General features: G+C 37.9%; 1 protein-coding gene across 6 annotated transcripts in view; it reads left to right on the top strand.

Annotated features, from left to right (window-relative positions):
• Window positions 1–20,202, top strand: part of myripb (myosin VIIA and Rab interacting protein b) — a 240,122-nt gene that overhangs the window by 144,828 nt on the left and 75,092 nt on the right. For all 6 annotated transcript variants that reach the window (XM_058765740.1, XM_058765739.1, XM_058765742.1 and 3 more), the window contains one exon: window positions 13,701–13,922. In XM_058765740.1, coding sequence (XP_058621723.1) covers window positions 13,701–13,922 — 222 coding nt within the window. The remainder of the gene's footprint in view (window positions 1–13,700; window positions 13,923–20,202) is intronic.

The raw sequence follows: 20,202 nt of genomic DNA, 5'->3' as shown, positions 1-20,202 counted from the left end.
AATATTGCTGAATATTAGGTGTCTTCAACTAAGCAAGACAAAGTGCAACAGTGACAAGGAACCCAAACCCAAACAAGACCAGGCTCAGTCAGGAAACCAGTTCTCCTCTGGCCAAACGAATGAACGTGGTGTGATTATTCCATGCTGCATCACAAGTCAGATTGTGGTTTGATATCATTCAGAATATTTCATCCAACTTCTTCTGCTTGAAAAAACATTATGCCAGCAGGTGAAGCTGATAAAAAGGGTCTGTGCAGAGGGCTTGTCTGGTTCTCGTAGTCTTTGCTGAGGATCTGTGCTGAGGCCATCAATGAGGTCTTAACAGCGATCTGTCATCTAGCTGACATGGTCTCCGCTGACATTCAGTGATGTGTTGTGGTCGCTCCTGGTGCAGGTCCACCGTCTGGTCTGGATACCGACTGGATCAGCTGATTACTGTAACCTAGGGATAAGGGTGAGACAGTATAAGCGACTAATATAAGCACTGATGTCATTCTTCTTACAAATTAACAAGTACATTAGATATTATGGGAAGTGTTGCAAAGTGTTGCTGCTTACACCAATTGGTGCAGCATAAAGATCCTTTAAGGCAAGGGTGCCCAATAGGTCAATCGCGATCTACCAGTTGATCGCGAAGGCAATGCTGGTAGATCGCGCTTTAGGTCAGTGGTTCTCAATGAGGGAGGGTGTGAGATAAAACTAAAATATAATATATTCACTTATGTTATGACTATATGTTAAGTAATGTAAAAATATATTAGTCAATAAATAAATAACAGCACCACCTTTCTACGTATTCTGTGATATTCTGTGTTTTGGAGCAGCAAACCGTTTCTTATCGCGCTGTGTGAAATACAGACTGAACGGTAGCTCAAAACCGCTGTATGAGCATGTGATACACAAACTACAGCTCTCGGCTGGATAAAAGAAGCCAGTGTCAAACTAGTAGCCAAAAGTTTTGATGGACGACAATTGTAATCAAGGTAAAGATGATTACAGTGACATACAGGATCGTGCATTAGGTGCACGTTGTGTCCGATATAATTGATGCGCAAGCGAACCGTGTAAGTGCGCTCTCGGTGCACTGATCACTATAACATATTTCTGCTTGAATACAGCTCAGTATATTCACATAGTTGAATACAGCAAGTGTTTTATAACAGATGCTCACGTGTGTTGGAGAAGTTTGTGAGGATCAGTGGTGTTCATGTGCATACGGACATCAGACGCTCCAAACAGCTTGTTCTTACAGAGGAACTATTCACTGATGGTGTCGTGAATAGTGAATAATAATAAAGCATTATTATTATTTTTTTATTATTAAATTAATGCAATATAAAGATACATTCCAACAAGCCTTTTTAATTATTTATTTAATATGCATTTTATCATTTATTTATTTTTCACTATAGATCTCGGTGAGTTTCTCATTTGAATAGTAGATCCCCACACAAAAAAGTGTGGGCACCCCTGCTTTAAGGAATTTGAATTATAGAAATGTGATAGTGTGTGGTGTGAATGGAAGGTTAAAGAGATAGGACATTTAAACTCATAGAGGGTGTCTGCCTCCCGAAGTCAGCCCTTTTGATCTACCAGCTGGAGCCACCTCATCATAGTCCCCTTGACCTCCATTTCAGCAGCATTAGCTTGAAAGTTTTTCCAAATTGCAGCCTTGAAATATATGTATAAATATATATTATAAGGTAATTATTAAATCTTAAGCATTACAGATTTTACAATCATTAGTACCAGACCCAGATTTCACACCTCATAGGTTTGATGAATGTTCATGCATAAGTTCATGCAGCAGCTCAGAATTTCTGTAAAAAAATTAATAAAAAAAAAAAGTCAGATTACGAAAGTGTTCAGATTAAATTTTTAGGTTTGTTTGCTCATAATAATCCCCACCACAGTAAAATAAGTATGATTTTAAATCACATCATACGGCATATATATGCTTCAAAAGTTTTTATTCACTCTAAAAACTGAACCTGCTCAAGTGCAGCAGACAGATTAGGCCTCCATTCAAGAACAAAAGATGATGCACTTACAATTTACGGCTTTCTCTTACATATCTATAATGTTTTTCTCTGTCAGAGCTTCCCACACAGCAGTGTTACCACAAAATAAATATTAATATTAAATTCAGATCGCACATATTGAATTGTCTTAGCAGGTGTAATGCTACAACAGTGTGCTCAGTTTGATTCACAAACAAATGACTCATTTGAATGGTTAAGTGAATAAAATCAGACAGAGCCACTCGTTTAGATATTTATGGCGCCACCAGCGCAGTCCGACTCCTATGATTCAATAACAATCACTCGTTGAAAAAGACGAATCGAATGAATTCTTGCAAATAAACTACAATTTAACTCATTAAAATTTAATTAGCTATCATTATCGTGCACTGGATATAGGCTACAGCTCATCAGTTTTTTATATAAAAAATATACATATTATTTTCTAAAGAGACCGCGCCTAACAATTAGGCCTACTCATCAACACTCATATCCGGGACCGAATGGTTTTTCTGATGTTATGTTATCATCTCAAACCTCCTAATAGAAACCATCTAAATACTTCGTGGCATTTAACACATCAAACAACACGAGATTGAACATTATATAAATTAAATAACTTGCCTTTCTGCAGTTGAAGTATTCCTCTTGAGAACTGTGCCTGCAGAAATCTCCTCAGGATTAACCACCAAATCTTTCTCTCAGGCGGCTGATCTCCTTCATTCTAGCAGCGGCCGGTGGTGACAAAACGAGCTCGAGCCTAAGTACACACAACTAACGTTACACGAGTGCGGACCTGCCGCACGTACAACAGCTTTCAGCCGAGATCGGCCCAGAGAGAAAAAGCCGTCTGTCAGGCAGAAGTGTTTTGTTGCTGATTATCCCGCTTATGTCATGGTCATTTGCCAGCATTCACATATTAAAGATGTTAATAATATTTGCGCTGCAATATTTGACCGGAACGATAAAAATGACGTCTGTATTACTATTCAACTATAGGCCAATTCACACCGCACAGACAAACGCCAACAAACTAGTCTGTTGGAGTTTGTTGGATCAGTGTGTTACCCCTGTTGGCGTTGGTTGGAGTTTGTTTTCACCTGACTGAACATGCTTAATCGGCGTTTGTTGGTCGTGGAATGTCTGAGCAGTGTGAAAGGGATTTACAACAAACTACAACAAACTCTGAAGTGCCACGAACCGTTTCCATGACGATGCACATATTTCACTTAAAGCGTGGTCCACCCACGGCCTCTTTCCTTTTTATTCGCCATCTTTTCAGGTGAAGAATGACACGCAAAGACATTAACAACAATAAAATTTTGATTCTGGGTACAGGATCATCAGTTTCGTCCCCAATCAGACTTCCACCATCAACACCAGACGCGAGCGGAGCGGTGCAACGAGACAAAATACAATAGAGGTTCTATTGATTATAATCAGTGACGCTGTATACACTGGATGCGGCGCGATGGGACAACTGTCGCGTCCGGTGTAGACACCGTGTTACTTGACTCTTTGTGACTCGAAGTTTGTTGGGGCAGTGTGAACATGACAGTTATTTTTAATTAAATCCTAAATCCAACAGCCAACTTGCTTGTTGGTGTTTGTTGGCGTTTGTCTGTGCGGTGTGAATTGGCCTATAACTGTATGTTACTATGGTTACCAATGTTTATAGGAAGCACATTAATATAGAACGTGATTAAACTGACCTGGAACTACCTGTGCAGTTAAACAGATTTAATCAACACCTGCCAGCCAATCATAATTGAGTATTCAGACAGACCATGGCGTGATATTATATATGGAATTATTTTTAAAGGAAATGTACTTTAACAGTTTGTTTGAAAATTGACTATACAACACAGTCCTCTGTTATTAAGGTATTGTGGGTGAGGAAAAGACTTCAAATATCACCACTGCCTGTGGTCTCATGTTTGTTCTGCTGTCATTTTTCAAAAATAACAAACCAAGAACATGCAGTTTCTGTCAGCAAAATGTCACTGAGTCTTTTTAACTCAGTGTCAGGAGTGTTTCAGCTATTTATCCTGATGTTATGTTCTCGTTCTGATGCGGCTGTTTTGAAAGACTAGAAACCCATTTGAGGTTCTGGCGTATTCTACTTTTATAGCAGTTAATGGCTAAAAATCTAGATTTCCAATGACGTTGCACACTTATACATGTACACACAGGGTAAACACCCTGGAATTTACTCTATAATTAGATTGATGAATTGATAAATTAATTAATTATAACATTCCAAAGGACAGCCTATTGAGATCACCCTATGGTACATATACACTTCCACACACACAGAGCTGCAAGCGAGGGTTTGTCAGATTGTGAATGCTTTATTGATTATAGTCATATTCACATTTCTGCTCTCATATTTACATAGACTGTTTCCTACTTCAAGTTAATAGACTACTATTAACACGCTATATCCATAAAACAATAGCAATACAATTGTACCTGTCCAAAACACCATAATACACTATGGTAAATGTTCAAAAAACATAGTATTACCATGCTATATATCCAAAAATATGGACCCATATCCAACAACATGATACTGCAATTGAACTGGTCCAAAAATATATACCATGGTAAATGTCAATGGTTTTACTGTGGAACCTGTCCAAAGCATAGTGTACTGTATTGTCCAAAATGGTGCCATATATCATAGTATACAGTGAGGAAAATAAGTATTTGAACACCCTGCTATTTTGCAAGTTCTCCCACTTAGAAATCATGGAGGGGTCTGAAATTGTCATCGTAGGTGCATGTCCACTGTGAGAGACATAATCTAAAAAAAAATCCAGAAATCACAATGTATGATTTTTAACTATTTATTTGTATGATACAGCTGCAAATAAGTATTTGAACACCTGTCTATCAGCTAGAATTCTGACCCTCAAAGACCTGTTAGTCTGCCTTTAAAATGTCCACCTCCACTCCATTTATTATCCTAAATTAGATGCACCTGTTTGAGGTCGTTAGCTGCATAAAGACACCTGTCCACCCCATACAATCAGTAAGAATCCAACTACTAACATGGCCAAGACCAAAGAGCTGTCCAAAGACACTAGAGACAAAATTGTACACCTCCACAAGGCTGGAAAGGGCTACGGGAAATTGCCAAGCAGCTTGGTGAAAAAGGTCCACTGTTGGAGCAATCATTAGAAAATGGAAGAAGCTAAACATGACTGTCAATCTCCTCGGACTGGGGCTCCATGCAAGATCTCACCTCGTGGGGTCTCAATGATCCTAAGAAAGGTGAGAAATCAGCCCAGAACTACACGGGAGGAGCTGGTCAATGACCTGAAAAGAGCTGGGACCACCGCTTCCAAGGTTACTGTTGGTAATACACTAAGACGCCATGGTTTGAAATCATGCATGGCACGGAAGGTTCCCCTGCTTAAACCAGCACATGTCCAGGCCCGACTTAAGTTTGCTAATGACCATTTGGATGATCCAGAGGAGTCATGGGAGAAAGTCATGTGGTCAGATGAGACCAAAATAGAACTTTTGGTCATAATTCCACTAAACGTGTTTGGAGGAAGAAGAATGATGAGTACCATCCCAAGAACACCATCCCTACTGTGAAGCATGGGGTGGTAGCATCATGCTTTGGGGTGTTTTTCTGCACATGGGACAGGGCGACTGCACTGTATTAAGGAGAGGATGACCGGGGCCATGTATTGCGAGATTTTGGGGAACAACCTCCTTCCCTCAGTTAGAGCATTGAAGATGGGTCGAGGCTGGGTCTTCCAACATGACAATGACCAAGCACACAGCCAGGATAACCAAGGAGTGGCTCTGTAAGAAGCATATCAAGGTTCTGGCGTGGCCTAGCCAGTCTCCAGACCTAAACCCAATAGAGAATCTTTGAGGGAGCTCAAACTCCGTGTTTCTCAGCGACAGGCCAGAAACCTGACTGATCTAGAGAAGATCTGTGTGGAGGAGTGGCCAAAATCCCTCCTGCAGTGTGTGCAAACCTGGTGAAAACTACAGGAAACGCTTTGACCTCTGTAATTGCAAACAAAGGCTACTGTACCAAATATTAACATTGATTTTCTCAGGTGTTCAAATACTTATTTGCAGCTGTATCATACAAATAAATAGTTAAAAAATCATACATTGTGATTTCTGGATTTTTTCTTTTAGATGTCTCTCACAGTGGACATGCACCTACGATGACAATTTAAGACCCCTCCATGATTTCTAAGTGGGAGAACTTGCAAAATAGCAGGGTGTTCAAATACTTATTTTCCTCACTGTATGTCCATAGTATATGGTGCCATATCTAACAACATGGTATTACCATACCAAAAAAATTAAAATAATTAAATAAAAGTATAGTTATATATAAGTTATTATTATATATATTTCCATTGGAACAAATCTATAATAAATAGATAGATAGATAGATAGACAGATGGTAAATGTCCATAGCGCATTGTATTGCCATACATACAGAAACCATTTGTGTGTGTGTTTTGGCAGGGGTGTTGTGTGTTACATTTTATGACCGTGACATGCTCTTCTGTTCATGTAACAACATAGCACACAGGTCATATAGCCACTCTGAACTACTGCTGTGTGTCCAGCCTTATTTGCTCCCTCTGTTAATGAAAACAGAACTAGGTGGAGATAGATCAAACTCCTGGGGTCGATATCAGTGTGTGTGCACTGTACGTTTGCAGGAATCTGCGAGACAGCCTGTAAGGACAGCTGCTGTAAATTTTGCAGCTCTTAGCTTCGATATACAGCCCCTAGTATTTTCCTGCTGTGACCGGAATTGATGTTGTGTGGGTGTGTGTGCAGATGTGAGTTCACATGCTGTGCATCAGTCTGTCGTCCATCCGTAAAGACCTTAGACCGGCCTGATTGTGTTTGATTAATGAGCAAGAAAGGTTCATTTGTGTTGCATATTTTCAGATTTTTTTTAGCGGCGGCATCCAGGCATACTCCTCATAATTCAACATTTCAGATCTTGGGCTACCCTTATAAAATAAATTAATATAAATATTAAATATATATTTGTAACTCTGAAATAATTAACAGGTTCATTTTTCTCTTTGCTTATGTAGACCACACCGCATGGCCAAACAGCAGCTTTATCATTAGTATAAATGAGTTGAACTGGCTGCACATTCTCTGCACGACCCTGCTCCCAAAAGGGCTGTGAAGACCAGAATTATGAGTGCTGTGACTCATCGTTTCAGAAGAAAGGCATACAGAGCTAAATATATGGACATAGTGTAAATCCTATAATGACTGAGTAGCCCAGGACGAGTTCTACGAAACCTCTTAAGTATGTGTCCCGGTTGTATTTCACACTGAATTAATTATTTTTGTTTATATTATTTACTCAAGGAAATGAATCAATACTTCTCTTTGTTCATGGGACGTGCATGTTATTTTAACTATATACAGTATTGTGTTACTTTCTGACTGATTGCATGTCGACATGCAGGAAGAGAAAAATAGAGAGAGGCTGAGAGAGAAGGTGTGTGCCATTTGTGAGTATGCTGGGTGAAGTGATCAGTCTCTGCAGTATAATCAGCAGAATGTAATGTTAATAGGTCCATTATTATGACCAGTTAAGGAGGAAGTGAATTATAAGAGGGGAAGTGATATGTGTCTGGTATGGTGCCCTGACCATTATAATCAATGTTTAATATATCCTGACATAAACCAGACCACAAAATAAGCGCACACTCTTTTTCTTTCACATATGATGTGCTTTTTCATTCATTCATTCATTCACATATTAATTGTATTGCAAATATTTTTTTGTCAGTCATGTTCCTTGTCAATGCAATGCATCCACTATTCAAGTCACAGTGCACTCATTGTGTAAAGTAAATAACATAGTCAGTTGTTTATTCTAATCCAGCTAAAATGGATTCAGCAAATAAGGTTGTGTGTTATACCCCAGTGCCCTAGTAAAAGCAGATCAATATCTCTAACCACTGTCTAATCTTGAATGCAGATCTATCCATGAAGTGTCTAGTGGATTCCAATACAGGAGCTTTGCTGAATAGCAATAGCAATAAAATGTGTAGCTAAAGCTTTCTCCTGTACAAAGCCTAGTTAGGTTTTTGGTACATAATCCTGATCTTAGATCAGTTAAGTAAAGGAGGGTTAAAGTTAAATGCCCTTATGTATCATTTTAGATAGCGATAAAGGTCTTGTCCATTATTGACAGATGATTATCACAGCCTAGAAAAATTATTACACACATACAAAGATTACACACATATAAGCAAACAAATATTGTCCTATATAGAACTGTATTTGCAAATTTACATAGACAAAATATTCTGGCTTGGTGTCACGAATCCTGTCCATGCACTTCCGTTCACTCATCACCAGAGGTCACCCGCTCATCACATGGACTCTTGCACTGCACTACACTACTGTCGCACTTCACCATCTAACTACATTTCCCATCATCCATCGCACAGATCACACAGCTGTCAGATTACACATTGCACTGATTACACAGCTGAAACCCATTAGACACGCTTTATAGCCTTGGACTTTCTCTGCCTCGGGGCCGAGTATTGTATGCATTATCGCTGCCCTACAGAGCCCTGTTAGTTTCCCTAGTCTTGCCTTGCCTTGCCTTGCCTTGCCTTGCCTAGCCTTGCCTTTGTCGGATTGTGTTTTTCCCCTGCCTGGACTATCGCTGACGTTTTGGATTACCTCTCCTGTCTCGCCCCTTTGGATACTGTTCGCCGATCGCCGACCCACGCTTGTTTCAGATACTCTTTGCATTGCCTTTATAAACCTGTCTGCCATTGTTTGACCCTGCCTGTTTGACCACGTCTCTGATTAAAATAAAGCTTGCACATGGATCCGCACGTCTCACGTCTCATCAGCCCCGTTACACTTGGCCTGTATAACCCAAATAATTTCTCTATTTAGCCTGCTTGGTGAAGTTGAATATCAATGCTCTACTCATAATTTGACACTGCAATGCTGATTTTGATTAAATGTTTGTTTGCTTTGGCTCACAAGTCTTCGGAAACACTAAATTATATTTATTCATTATTTGGATCCCCTAGCCCATTTATCTCATTCATCTCTTCTTTCCCCAAAGCCATTTTATATCACCTGATTTAGTTATTGGTGAGAAATAATCTCACTAAAACAGAACTGGCAGTTTTTCATTATTAATGTAGTCCTATGTGTGTATGTGTGATTGTGGGTATGTGTGTGGAAGACTGAGAGAAAAAGCAATAAAAAGAGGGATATGATTCATTCCATCTAGAGTCTAATGTATTCATATTTTATTTAAAATAAATATTACACATAGACTTAAATATCAATAGAAATGTTTGGCCACATGTAGTTTTTGTTTTAGTTAGTTAAATTGTGTTTTCAGGACCATGGACAACACAAGCACATTCTCAATGTCAGTTCATAGATCTGTGATAGAACCACTGCTGGACGCACTGCTCAAAATGACCAAACACCCAAAGTATCCCATAAATCCTGCAAAAGGTATGAGGAATTCTGGTCACTATTTTGGGTTCTGAACTTATATAAACTTATATAAACACTGTCCTACAAGCCCATTGCCATGAGCTGAATGATGGATTATCTAAATATGAGCAGATAGTGAGCAAGAATGCAGCTGTCATTGACTGAATATAGCCAATGCAGCTAAAATATGTCAATGACAGCGCCAAATGTACCAGTGTCCTCAATGTAACCATCCCAAACAGTTACTTCACATCCTCCAGTGTGCATTGTTCCAATCTTACATACACTAATACCCAGTCCAAACAGCTGGAATCAAACCTCATCAGATGAGCCTACCTAAATGAAATTATTCACAGGCATTGAATGCTGATGTTCCTCTCCCACTGGCTTCTAACATGGGAAGCAAACCACTGCCAGCCTCAGTGATGATGGCTATCTTTCTGTGCTGAGTTCACATATTAATGGAACATCTTCACCGAAGGGAATGAGAAAACCACAACATGTTCATCAAGGACATGTCCATTTAAGACTTACTGGCAATTTTTTAAAGTAGGTCTGAAATGTAAATTCAACCTACCTATTTTCTAAATGCATTTTACAGAACTTATTGTGAACAATTTATCCGTGCATTTTTTTAAAAATAATTACAATTTCATAACTGAATCTAGCAATGGAACAAGAGACTTCTCTCTAGCTGTCTACGCAAGCTTGTACACCTGTCCCTGCAAGCTTGTGTTCATCTGCCTCCATTTTGATGTACTGTAAATCACAATATAGAAGAAACGATCTGTCTACTTGCGTTTTAAAACAATTTTAAAAATAGGTGTGTAATTTCGCCAAAATAAAAAACTAAAACTAATCATTTAAAATACTTCTCATGAATTTAGATATAACGTACAGTATGGAAAATTATAATTTATTTTTTATATTTTCTAAAGATTAAAGTGTTTATTACATTTTTTGTGTTTTTAAAGATTATGTACACATTAGATCATAGCAAAGGTAATCTAAATGTCAACATAGGGTATATGAGCGTGAACATCCAATTAGACCAAGTTTAGGAATTATCTCAATCCATTAATGCAAACCATTTCCATTAACTTGCTTAGCAACCAAAACCATCGATTTATGATTTCGAAGTAATATTATGCACATTACATGTGTGCATTCAAATGCATCCATGTGTTTCCTAAACCCTCAAAATCTCTTTTCATCCTCATGGCTTAACAGTGTCTGCTTCATAAGCTTTCCACTATTAATTAGGATAAATTAGACACCATTGTGGTAAATACTCTTTCTAACCCCTCCTCTGAAACAAAAAGCTTGATACTGGTCTGGCATGTTGCTCTGAAATGTAACAGCTTGCTTGTAGGCGTCCTGGTCAAAAGCAGTGCATCTGTATTTAAAATATGAATAGGTTAAAATTAATCAAAGCTTCAGAGTTGCAGGGCAGGCAGAGTGGAAGAATTTAATGGAATGATCATTTGCTCTTGCTGATTTTCTTACACTTACTTAGCTAATACTCAGACTCATGTGTGTAGCGGTGGGCAGACTAAATATATTGCTCATTTGCCTAGCTGAATGTATAGCATGTGAGTCAGGGCATCGGAACTTTTCCCTGTGGGTTGGCTGACCTGTGAGCTGCCTATGGAGCCAGCATTTCAATGGGATCACAGATGCACACCCTACGCAAAGGCTCTTGCACAGGCACCTTATTTATGCAGCCTCCTACCTGGTTTTAGTCAGATCCTAAACCATATTTTGTCTTCCATTGTGCTGCCTTTTAATTGTTTGTCTATATAAACTTGAGCTAGACTGGCATCTTGGCAGTCGAACTACATCTCACTGCCTTGTTGTGTTAAGGTTCTTTAGGCACCCCTGCACTGCCCCCTGCACTAATCATCATATCATATCATATTGTGCAGTCGTGGCCTAATAGTTAGAGAGTCGGACTTGTAACCCAAAGGTTGTGTGTTCGAGTCTCATGTCCGGCAGGGATTGTCGGTGGGGAGAGTGAATGTCCAGCGCTCTCTCCACCCTCAATACCACAACTGAGGTGAGACCCTTGAGCAAGGCACCAAACCCCCAACTGCTCCCTGGGCGCTGCAGCATTGGCTGCCCACTGCTCCGGGTGTTTGTTCACAGTGTGTGTGTGTGTGTGTGTGTGTGTGTTTGTTCACTTCTCACTGCTGTGTGTGTGCACTTGGATGAGTTAAATGCAGAGCACAAATTCCAAGTGTGGCCACATGTCCTTTCCTTTCCTTCAATCACAAGTTATGATGATGTAATTTTATGGAACACCACAAGGCTCAGTACTAGGGCCATTGCTTCTCAAATATCGGATGACTAGTAACTTCTTAATAAATTTAAGAAAAACACAAAGGTTTTAATCATTGGACCTCCAAAACCTCCACACACACAAAAAAACAACAGAATACTGCTTAACTCTAGATGCTAAACTGTCAGGTTTTCGTCATCAGTCGAGAACCTGGGTGTGCTATATGACAGCGATCTGTCATCTGAAGGTCACATTTTTAGCATTTGTATAACTGTGTTTTTCAATCTTAAATCTGTCTCTAAATTATGACATACATTATACTCTCAATGTCAGTTGTACGATGTACCCCAGTATCATATTATCAATATCATACTGTGTTCGTTCATTTAGGCCAGAAGAGAACTTGTCCCCTGACTGAGCCTGGTAAAGAAAATATATATATTTTTTTTTTTTTTTTTTTTACCATTTCTGTCACCTGATGGAGTTTAGGTTTCTTGCCACTATTGCCTTTTGGCTTGGTTATTTGTGGTCTGAAGGAAACTTAACTTTCAGAAATTCATCGATATGACACCATCGGATCAGAACAACTTGAACTGAATTAAGCTGGATGATGGCATTATCGTCTTCTTTAGAGCTGCTTTACAGCTGAATCGCATCTTGCAACATTGACACTGTTATCGAGCTGAATTGAATCAACATTCAACTGCCTCGAGCTGAATAAAGAACGACATTAATGTCTTTTTTAGAACTGCTTATAGCTGAATTGCCCTCATTTTTAATCAAAATGATGACACTGATGAACTTCACATTGTTATTGATCAGAACTGAACCAAAACTGACTGAGCTGAATAATGAAACTATTATCTTTTTAGAGCTGCTTTACAGCAGAATCTGAATTGTCTCCGTAGTTCAGTTTCCATAACTGTTAAAACAGTGGCCCTCCAGGAATGAGTTTGGACGCACCTCCACTATGGGTTCACCAGGTCATCGCCATCTAGTGCTGATTCATTAGAATTCTTTCTTTCTTTCTTTTATTTATTTTTTTTTGCTGTAAATTAATCACATAATGCTAAACTGTGCATAATGTAAACCATAGGGAGACCACAGACGGTTGTCACTACCTGCACTACATTAACAGAAAGTCATGTTGTAATAGAAATAGGCCTCAAAAGAAAGATACATTTTAAATTTAATGTATTCTTCAAATTATAATTTAGTATAATATAGTATTTTTGTGCTGTTAACCATGGGCAGGACTCTAGCCTTGAGGCATCAGAAAGACTGAATTAGGAACGATGCATCCTCACTAGAATACAGCCTTCCATTTGAGAAGCACCCCAAAGCTCAAAACAGTATGACGTAATAAAGCCTTGGTTACTGAAATCATATGAATTTGTGAGTTTGATACAAAATCCGAACCAATGATTTAAAACGAAAGACTTATAAATGTTTTGAAGCTTCATTAACCGGTTTTAAATGTGACCATCAATACAGCTCACTAGATTTCAGAGGACAGCAATACATTGGGTATCTGCTGTGGGCTGTGTTCTGTTTTTCAGTTCCAGTCCAGCTTTGTTGTGGCTTTATCCACATATTCGTGTCTGTTTGTGTGTGTGTATAAACAGAGACTGACAAAGAGAAATGAAATAGACTGTGTCCGTATGCCCCACACTTCTGCAGAATTATTCTTCCTTTAATTTTTCATTCCTCACAGAATCTCCAATTATTCTGCATGACTGTGCGCCTTCAACCTCTCCTTCAGATGCACTTGCTCACCTTTCTCCATCTCTCTCTCTCCATCCCCTTGTTCACTTCCCCCTCCTCTCCCTTTAACCCCTCCCACTCCTTCTCTCATTCGCTCTCCTCCAACCCCTCCCCTCCAATCCCCCCATCTCTCTCTGTAGTGAAATGAAGCAGGAGCTGGAGGAGGAGGGTAGTCGCTGTTTGCTTCTGTCCAAGCAGCACAAGTTCAACGAGCACTGCTGCATCCGCTGCTGCTCTCCCTTTACCTTCCTGCTCAACCCCAAGCGCCCGTGTCTGGACTGCCACTACAACGTCTGCAAAGCCTGCCGCACCTACAGTCAGAGCGAGAGGGGCTATATCTGCGCCGCCTGCCAAAAGAGCAGGTAAGTGTCCTCTGGCATACATGTACATGTGTGTAAATACATACACATAAGGATAGGGGGGCCATGTCTGTACTTCCTGGTAAATGGACATGTTACAAAATGCACAGTGTTATGCAATTTCATCTGGACAAGGGAGACACCACACCTGCTGGTGTACATGGCAACACACATCGTTCAAGCAGGTTGCAAGGGGCACATGGAAATAAGGAAATAAAACAAAAAATGTTTATAGCGTGATTTTGTTTTAGACACGCAGTATTGCTTGATAAGTGGCTTTTAAAATATAATGCTAAATGGTTTAAATATAATAGGTTTTAGGCACAATTTTCTGGTTTCGTGTTTAGGAATAGGTGCTTGAGCTTTATTGATGGAACTGTTGGGGTACATAAGAAATAAAATAAAATAGGTTGTTAAACCTTCTTCCTCATCAACTTGAACATCTTGAGGAGTTCCCCTGAATTGAAATAACCTGTACTGTGAAAAGCTCTATGCAAATCAAACTAAATTTAAACTAAGTTAAACCTATCCCTCAGAAATCTTTAGATATGTTGAAATTGCCACTAGTATAGTGAGTGTACGGAAATATGAAGCAAGAGGGTGTATTGAAGTGTAGCGAAGTGTATTTTTATGGCAATACTGGTCCATGTCAGAAAATAAAGTGGAACTGATTATTAACAGGTTAACAGTTTTGTTTTTCAAACTAAGCAAGCATTATTTTTACTTTTCAACATTATTATTATAATTAATATTATTATTACTAGCATTTTTTGCATCAGCATTTTAAATATCTGGTGCGTTTTTGTCACTTTCAGTGGCATATTTTCCTACAGCCTGGATAACATCTTACCCAGATATTTATTCATGCTTGAGCAGTGATAACCCTTTTCCAGCCATGTTTGATTTACTAAATGCTGGCTTTTACGACTGCTGAATATGTACCCAGCCCATTGGAGATTTGATGGTGTGTGTGACTGTCTGTTAGAGTTTTTCACAAAGCAAGACTGCAAGATAGGAGAGAGCAGAAAGGACTAGGATAGAGATGGTGAAAATTTCTACAGCATATGTTGATTATTTATAGTTTTAATGTGTCATGTGGTCTAAATGCATGTGGGTTGAAAAAAAATAATAATTCTGTCATTATTTACTTACCCTCATGTCATTCCAAACCTGAACTGTGATTCTTTCTGTGAGTTTCTCCGTTTTAATGGACCTGTAACAATACAAGTGTGAGTAAAGAATAATAAGAATTACTATCATTTTGGGTAACTGTCCCTTTAAAATGTACAGCAGTGTGAATCAGTGGTGTGCAGCACAATATGAATCAATCAGGAAAATACATCCCATCATCCTTTGCTGTTTTTCGCTCATACTGTCTCTCACTGTCTTATTTGCTGTCTCCCTCTCTCTTCATATCTTTTTTCTCTCACGTACACTCACTCCGTGCCCGAGGCGTGGATTCTCCACCAGCACTAATTCTCAGCGAATTTCCTTTCATGTTCTTTCCATGAAATGTTTGCTGTATGAAAAATCGGACTCACAGATTTCATATAACCAGATATCTACATGCATTTCACGGTAACAGCAAATAATGATTTTCTATGTCTCTTGCTTAGCAATATTTCAAGAGACGTACACCGGCTTTCCACTCACAAAACTGATTACAGCAACAAGGAATGAAATTATGCGTTACTTGAAATTAATGTGGTTATGTAGTCAGATGGCCTTTTGAGAGAGCTTAGAATCACCATCTAAATTAAGTTTTTTTTTTCTTTTGCTGTAATGATCATCTATGCATAATAAGGAAAGCATTTTAATTGCTTTTGTAAAGAGCATATAATGGCATTTATATTGGGTTTGTAATTAAAGGAATGTTCTGGGTTCAAGACAGTCAGCAGTGTCAGTGATATGTGACATTTCCACAGATATTATTGTCCTTTCTTTTTTTTTTTTAAATATGATAAAATGTTTATTTACATTTATACAATTACACTGGATATCTATAGGGTAAAATATTATAGAGGTGTTTTTGCTGAAGTGCTTAGATTCTTTCATTAAAAAAAATACTTTTTTCGGTACGTACAGTATGTACAGTAATTCCAGTAGATGTAATACTTTGTGTGTGTGTGTGTGTGTGTGTCCTTCCTCATAGAGGTAAAGGTCGAAATTATTTTCTGTGGTAATATGTTACAGATAATGTCAATATTTCATTAACCCTGAACATTTTTTTAGGTAGGTGTATCATGTGCATGTGTGCATGTGTGTGTATGAAAGAGAGAGAAATGCTGACTCAGATGTTACAGTCACACATCTCCACTCACACTTACACTTAACACGTTCAGTAAGACATCACAACAGTGTATGTTCCCTTTTAAACATAAAAATGTGTATTTTCATGTTTGTGCATGTTTATGTTTATGCCATTATAAAGTTGAAGTGAGATTTGTCTCTTTGCACTGTCATTAAGTATCACTGCATCTTGTAAGCTCCAGACAGCAACACAGACATGAGCGTTTGGATGGCGCAACACACAGATGGTGAAATAATGTTATGTGCATGTGCAGATGGGGCCTGACAAGCGTAATAGGTTGAGGTCTGCTCCAATCATCCAATCTGTGGGTGGGTGTATAAGAAAGATACAAGAAAGCAGTGTAAAACCAGAGCCGAAGAAGAAACATCTAGAAAACTTCATGTAATGAAAAGTCTCTCTCAGCATAACCTGCATCCATCTATGAAATTAAACCACCAGATTTTGCGTTTCAATTCAATGTCATATTTAACCTTTGAAAATTCTGTGTATGTGTGTGCCACATTTCTAGCAGCTTTTGTACATTGAAAAATTGAATTATTTACAGTACTAGTTTTTTTTTTTTCAATATTCTTTGAGGAATATAAAGTATTTGTTCAAAAATATTTGTTCAACAGCATTTGTTTGAGATAAATGTCTTTACTTTCACTTTTTGTGAATTGAATCCAACCTTGTGGAATAGAAGTATTAAATTCTTTGTAAAAAAACAAAATACTTTTTTTGAATGGAACTGTCTTTTTATATTTAGGTTTAGGGAATTAATTTTAGTGTGTAACTTTTTCCGCACTATTGGTGATGCAGACATGAATATTATTTGAATTTATGTGACTAATCAGTCTTAATGCTTGCTGGATGATTAATGGGCTGAAACAGGACCATATCTACAAACATTAATATCACAGATTCTTGATGGTGGGTTCCTGTGACTTGGGCCAGTACAAATTTAGAACGCACTAGCATTGTAGTGGCACCACTCACTCACATAATATTCAGAATATAACATCTGGTTTAATATATAATAATCAGAATAATTAATCTTCAAAACGATACCAGAACATTTTTACTGCAATACAGATTTTCAGATGCTTTTAGTGTCCATTCATACACGCATAGGGACACGGGGCAGTCATAAAGCATCCCATGGATGAGGATGACAGTAATTGAAGAGAGCAGAGCAGCTTTTAAATGTTCTGTAATCTGAGTTGACAGAGAGGAAGCCGCCTGGAAAGATGTCTTCAGTCAAAATTGAATTATACGTCTCCTTACTTGACCCTCTCCTGAAGGCTTTTACCTCACATACACTGCTAACATGAGTGCAAGTGTAGAAAATATGATACTTCCTGGAAGTAGGCACAAATGCAGTCACAAGAATCCTGAAAAAGAATACTGGAAAAAATGTATATCCACAAATACCAAATACATTAAGCAGCACATTTTTTTTAAACATTGATAATAATAAGAAATGATTCTTGAGCACCAAATCAGCATTTTAGAATGATTTCTGAAGGATCATGTGACACTGAAAACTGAAGTAATGGCTGCAATTCAGCTTTGCCATCACATGAATAAATTAAATTTTAAAATGCAAGTTATTTTAAGTTAATATTAAGTATAATAACTTATTATATTTAGAATTTAAGAAAAATTTTTTAAGTAATACTATTTCATTGTATTACTGTATTTTTGATCAAATTAATGCAGATGTGATGAGTATAAGAGACTTCTTTCAAAAGCATTAAAAACTTGACCCCAAACTTTTTCGATGGTAGTAGCCTACATATATAATTTATTATTTCAAAAACCTAGAAATCAATATATTATTGCATGATTAAACTAATATTTTTACTTGGTCATCTTCACAGTTTTAATGGGTCTTGAAAATCATGTGTGTTTGTCATATTGTGTTGGCAGGCTGCAGCTGTAAGCTTTATGGCTATTTGTCATTTGTCAGTGCACGTTTTAGCACCAGCCATGTGCTAATGTATTATTGTGAGCATGTGGCACATATATCATCTGTGTTTTGTGTTTGATTGATGTTAATGAGGTAAAGTGCTTCTATGTGTGTTCCTCTCTTAGATACCAAGACAATCTCTCAAGTAAATTCTCTCATGAAACACTAACAATGGCATTTCCTTCATTATCATTAGCATTAATGGCACATTTGTGTTAATGCCTTTATGTTGTATGTTAATGGTTTGAGGTAATGGATACATTAGTGTATATCTGCCATATTAACGGATGAGGTTTCTCCTTTGTGCTATTAAAATACATAAGAAATTCCTGATAATGACTTATTCATCTTTATTCATTATTTTTTTTTCTTCCATCACCTTGCTGGCACTTGTGAACACACTTCCTGTACACTCATGAAACTAGGGTCTTTACTGGTTCCCTGAAGAACCTTTAACATCCATCCAACCATACCATTACAGAAAAGGTTCTTTATTGTGGAAGAATGTTCTTTAGATTATTTTAATTTATTTTTGAAACCTTTATTTTTAGTTCCTCTAGCTCAAAAGATATGTATATCTTGAATGCTAAGTTGCTTTGGATAGTAGCATCTGCCAAATGCATAAATGTGACGTTTTCGTGCATATAATCCAGAAGTTTGTTATTCTGCTGCTAATAATCATGTCTACAGTCATCCAGCAGATATGGTTATATAATCAACAGAACACACATTAGATATGATCCTCTCTGCTGACTATATTCGGCGCTAATGCATGGATGAGTCCTTTTCCCAAGGGCACGGTTTTAGCAGAGGCGCTACTATGATCTAATGACCTTCTCTGATCTAGATTGGACACACTCCCAGCAAATTGTTTTATTTGAAGATCTAAGGCACTGGTACTCCATCTGCCTGATTAGTTTTGGCTTTTTAATTGTGCATGTGTATGTTTCTGTGATTGTGGTGCTGTCATAGATGCTGGGTTATAGCGCTGGGTTTTGAAGCAGCCTGTATATTGGAGTGTCACCAAGAGCTTATATTGCCTGTTTAGTCTCTTTTCTCTCGTCTCAGTTAAAAGGATGGGAGGAAATAGCCCAGGAGGGTTAAAGCGAATGGGTCCCTCTCTTTTCCTTTTGTTCATTTTCAGCAAGGGTATTTTTAGTTGTGGGTCAGCCATTGCAGCTGAGTGAATTCTATACCTGATGTCCCTAAAAGCTTGTTGGCATATGAAAATCCCCTTCGACTTTGAGAAACTTTCCTTAAAGGTCTTTTTTTTCATTTCATTTCCCCCCTTGGCGGTCCACTTATAATGTTAGGTTTCTGGCACCAAGAACATTTTTTACACAGTAATTTAGTTTAGCCATTTAATTTAGCCATTTTGGCTTTTTTTTTTACCTTGAAGTCTTTTATATAAATGCCCTTTGTTATAACTGGCTAACCTTTATAAAATGCACAGCAACACCAATTTATTTTATCAACTTCTGGTCACACTTTATATTAGGTGGCCTTAACTACTATGTACTTGCATCAAAAAGTACTTATTGTGGTCATACTGTATTGCAAAACACTTTTTCTGCTATTGAGGTGGGATACGGGTAAGGTTAGGGACAGGTTTGGTGGTATGGATAGGTTTAAGTGTGGGTTAAGGTGTAAGGGATGGGTCAACAGTGTAATTATAATTGTAATTACACAAATTAATTACAGATGTAACTACATATAGGTATTTTTAAATATATAAGTACAATGTAAAAACATGTATGTACACAAGAAGTGCATTGTGCCAAATTATTAATTTAAATGTAAGTACACAGAAGTTAAGGCCACCTAATATAAAGTGGGACCCAACTTTTATTGTTTTTGTTTTTTTACACACAACATCACAACATCCATTCAAAACAACAAAAAACAAAACAACAGACATATAATCAATACTTTAAAGAGTCCAGTCAAGAGAGAAAAAACAAAACAAGTCATTCCTTTATATAATCAAGTATGTTAAAGGAAAAACACTGCCAAGCATCAACAGT

Source organism: Onychostoma macrolepis, chromosome 24 (genome assembly GCF_012432095.1).
Source record: "Onychostoma macrolepis isolate SWU-2019 chromosome 24, ASM1243209v1, whole genome shotgun sequence".
Classification (NCBI taxonomy): Eukaryota; Metazoa; Chordata; class Actinopteri; order Cypriniformes; family Cyprinidae; genus Onychostoma; species Onychostoma macrolepis.
This window is presented reverse-complemented; position numbering and strand designations above follow the sequence as displayed.